Source organism: Otolemur garnettii, unplaced genomic scaffold (genome assembly GCF_000181295.1).
Source record: "Otolemur garnettii isolate 467f Iridium unplaced genomic scaffold, OtoGar3 scaffold00014, whole genome shotgun sequence".
NCBI lineage: Eukaryota > Metazoa > Chordata > Mammalia > Primates > Galagidae > Otolemur > Otolemur garnettii.
This window is the reverse complement of record NW_003852409.1, coordinates 12,683,214-12,686,273: the sequence shown is the minus strand read 5'-3', so window position 1 is coordinate 12,686,273 and position 3,060 is coordinate 12,683,214. Positions and strand designations below refer to the sequence as shown.

The following is a 3,060-nucleotide window of genomic DNA, read 5'->3' as shown; positions in this document are numbered from 1 at the left end:
GCCTTAGCTGGTTGAGCTACAGGCGCCGAGCCACTTTTCGTTTTTAAGATTTATTGAAAGATCTGGAGGGCCTCTGGAGCTGTATATGCCCCAGATAACTGCCCTCAGGTGACCTTGGAGTTGTAATTAATGGGAACATTGTCCTGAGGAATGGTGCAGGATATTTTGCTGGTTATTAACATATTGAATTATCTGGAACTATTGATTTAGTCTATTGGGCTAGTCCAGTGTGCTGGGCTTAATTTTCTTGGTCTTTGTGTTATAGCTTGAAATAAAAAGGTATTAAAAAAAAGAAAAGAAATAAAAAGGTATTGAAGTAAAATGTAAGCAAATTGTTTTTTTTGTTTTTATTTTTAGATCACCACACTTATTAATCATAAAGATAATACCAAAAAGTCTGACAAGACTCTGCAAGCAATTCAGCGTGTAGGGCAAGCTGTCAACTTGGCAGTTGGAAGATTTGTTAAAGTAGGGGAAGCCATAGCCAACGAAAACTGGGATTTGAAAGAAGAAATAAATATTGCCTGTATTGAAGCCAAACAAGCAGGTATGTGGATTTTGATTCTGAAGGCTGTTCGTACCAGTTTTATTGCTTTGGAGATGATGACAGATTACTGTCTTATTTTGAACAAAGATGTATAGTTCTATATTAAGCAGTGGTCCCCAACATTTTGGTACTAGAGGCTGGTTTCATGGAAGACAAACTGGTGAGAGTAGCGACCTGCCATTCTCACCATCAGCCAATGAAATGTGAGATATACAGAGAAGTGTGATGTGTGGACTCTGCTCTCCAGGAGCCTATCAGCTTAGTGTCCACCAAGTAGCAAGTATAAATCAACATTAGTATGCAGCAGTTCTCCACAGTAAACAAAGCGCAGTAACTTCAGCCTTCATGATTTTTTTTTTTTTTTCAGACAAAGTCTCACTATGTTGCCCTTGGTAGAGTGCTGTGGCATCACAGCTCATAGCAACCGCAAACTCTTGGGCTTAAGCGATTCTCTTGCCTCAGCCTTCTAAGTAGCTGGGACTACAGGTGCCCGCCACAATGCCCGGCTATTTTGTGTTGCGATTGTCATTGTTGTTTAGCAGGCCGGGCCGGGCTCAAACCTGCCAGCCTCCGTGTATGTGGCTGGTACCCTACTCGCTGAGTTATGGGCCCCAAGCCCAGACTGCATGATGTTTGACAGCTCTCTATACCTGGTGACACAGAAGCCTTTGAGAACCTGGTGTGTTTTGAGAACTACAAATAGTTCAGCTTATAGTATCAGTTCAAGTTCAATTTGAAGTATCATTTATCCATTTATTCTCTTAATAAATAGTTACCGAGTACTTACAATAGGCCAGGCATTCTTCTAGGCTGCAGGGACATATCCATGGATAAATAGGTGAGAAGTCTGCCCTCAGGGAGCTTGCCCTCCAGTGAGAGAGAGAGACCATGAACAAATGAATAAATACGTAATGTCAGGTGGTGATAGTGATCATGAAATAAAAAATAAAGCAGGGTGAGAGTTAGGAGGCCACTGGAAGTACTGTTTTAGATGCACCATTGACATCTTGGGCTGGTTAATTCTTGGCTGTGGGGAGCTGTCCTGTGCTTTGTAGAGTGTTTTTTTTTTTTTTTAGACAGAGCCTCAAGCTGTCCCCCTGTAGAGTGCTGTGGGTTCACAGCTCACAGCAACCTCCAACTCCTGGGCTCAAGCGAGTCTCCTGCCTCAGCCTCCCAAGTAGCTGGGACTACAGGTGCCCGCCACAGAGCTGGCCATTTTTTGGTTGCAGCCATCATTGTTGTTTGGCGGGCCTGGGCTGGGGATTTGAACCCGCCACCTTAGGTGTATGTGGCTGGCGCCTTAGCCGCTTGAGCCACAGGCGCCGAGCCGCTTTGTAGAGTGTTTATCAGCATCCCTCTCTTCTGCCTGCTAGATGCCAGTAGAGAACCCTCTTCCCCCATGTGACAACTAGAAATATCCGCAGGCATTGTTGAATGTCCCTTATGGGGTCACATGCCCCCAGTTGAGAACTACTGGGATAGAGGACTAGGAAGAGCTTCTAGAGAGGGAACAGGATCAGAGACTGTAATGCAATGAGGGCCTAGGCTGTGTGAACCCTCAAGGGAGGGCATTCCTGGCAAGGAGAAGAGCAAGAATAGGTGTGACCTTTCAGGCAGTGACAGGAACTTTGGACTATGTTTTAAATGTAATGGGGTTGGCTAGAGGGAGGTTTTGTGTCAGGCAGTGATGTGCTCTCATTTTATTTTAAAGGGATAACTGGTGGCTCCTATGTAAAGATTAGATTTTAGGGAGTGTGATGGTAGAACCAGAAAAACTAATTAGGAGGCTACTGCAGTGGGCCGGTGACATGATGGTGACTTTCACTAGGTGATGGTTTTTGAGGTGTTGAAAGCTGGTTGCATTTGGCTGTGTTGTCAAGCTGGAGCTGATATGATTTGCTCATGGTTTGAGTGTGGGTTGTGACAGAAAGAAGAGTCATGAGTAACTCCAGGGTTTTGGGTCTGAACAGCTGGGTAAATGGTACCATGTACTGAGGTGGGCAGCCCTGAGGAAGGAGCAGCTGTTTTTGGAGAGTAACCAGGAGGGTGATTGTGATAATGCCCAGTAATATGGAGGGGCTACCAAGATCATACACAGTCCGGTGTGTTATGTGAATGGCTTCTGATATTAATTTATAGGTAATAGGGAGTCATTGAAGAATTTAGAGCCAGATAAAAGACATACTGTTTTGTGTTAGACCTTTTTTTGATAGTATGGAGGAAATGTATGAATGAGGGCAGGTTGAGAGATGGTTGAGACAAGAGGCACAGAGATCAATAGGGAAGCTTTTACAGTAAAACTAGTGAGAATGGCTCAGTGCCTATGGCTCAAGCGGCTAAGGCGCCAGCCACATACATCTGAGCTGGCAGGTTTGAATCCAGCCTAGGCCAGCCAGACAACAATGATGGCTTCAACCAAAAAATAGCTGGGTGTTGTGGCGGACGCCTGTAGTCCCAGCTACTTGGGAGGCTGAGGCAAGAGACTCGCTTGAGTCCAGGAGTTGGAGGTTGCT

The 3,060-nt window shown here is 45.0% G+C and overlaps 1 protein-coding gene across 1 annotated transcript in view; it reads left to right on the top strand.

The window, feature by feature from the left end:
- The window catches only part of CTNNAL1 (catenin alpha like 1), a 70,373-nt gene that overhangs the window by 15,848 nt on the left and 51,465 nt on the right, over positions 1-3,060 (top strand). Inside the window, exon 2 of the mRNA XM_023510507.1 lies at positions 358-547. Within this exon, the coding sequence (XP_023366275.1) occupies positions 358-547 (190 nt within the window). The remainder of the gene's footprint in view (positions 1-357; positions 548-3,060) is intronic.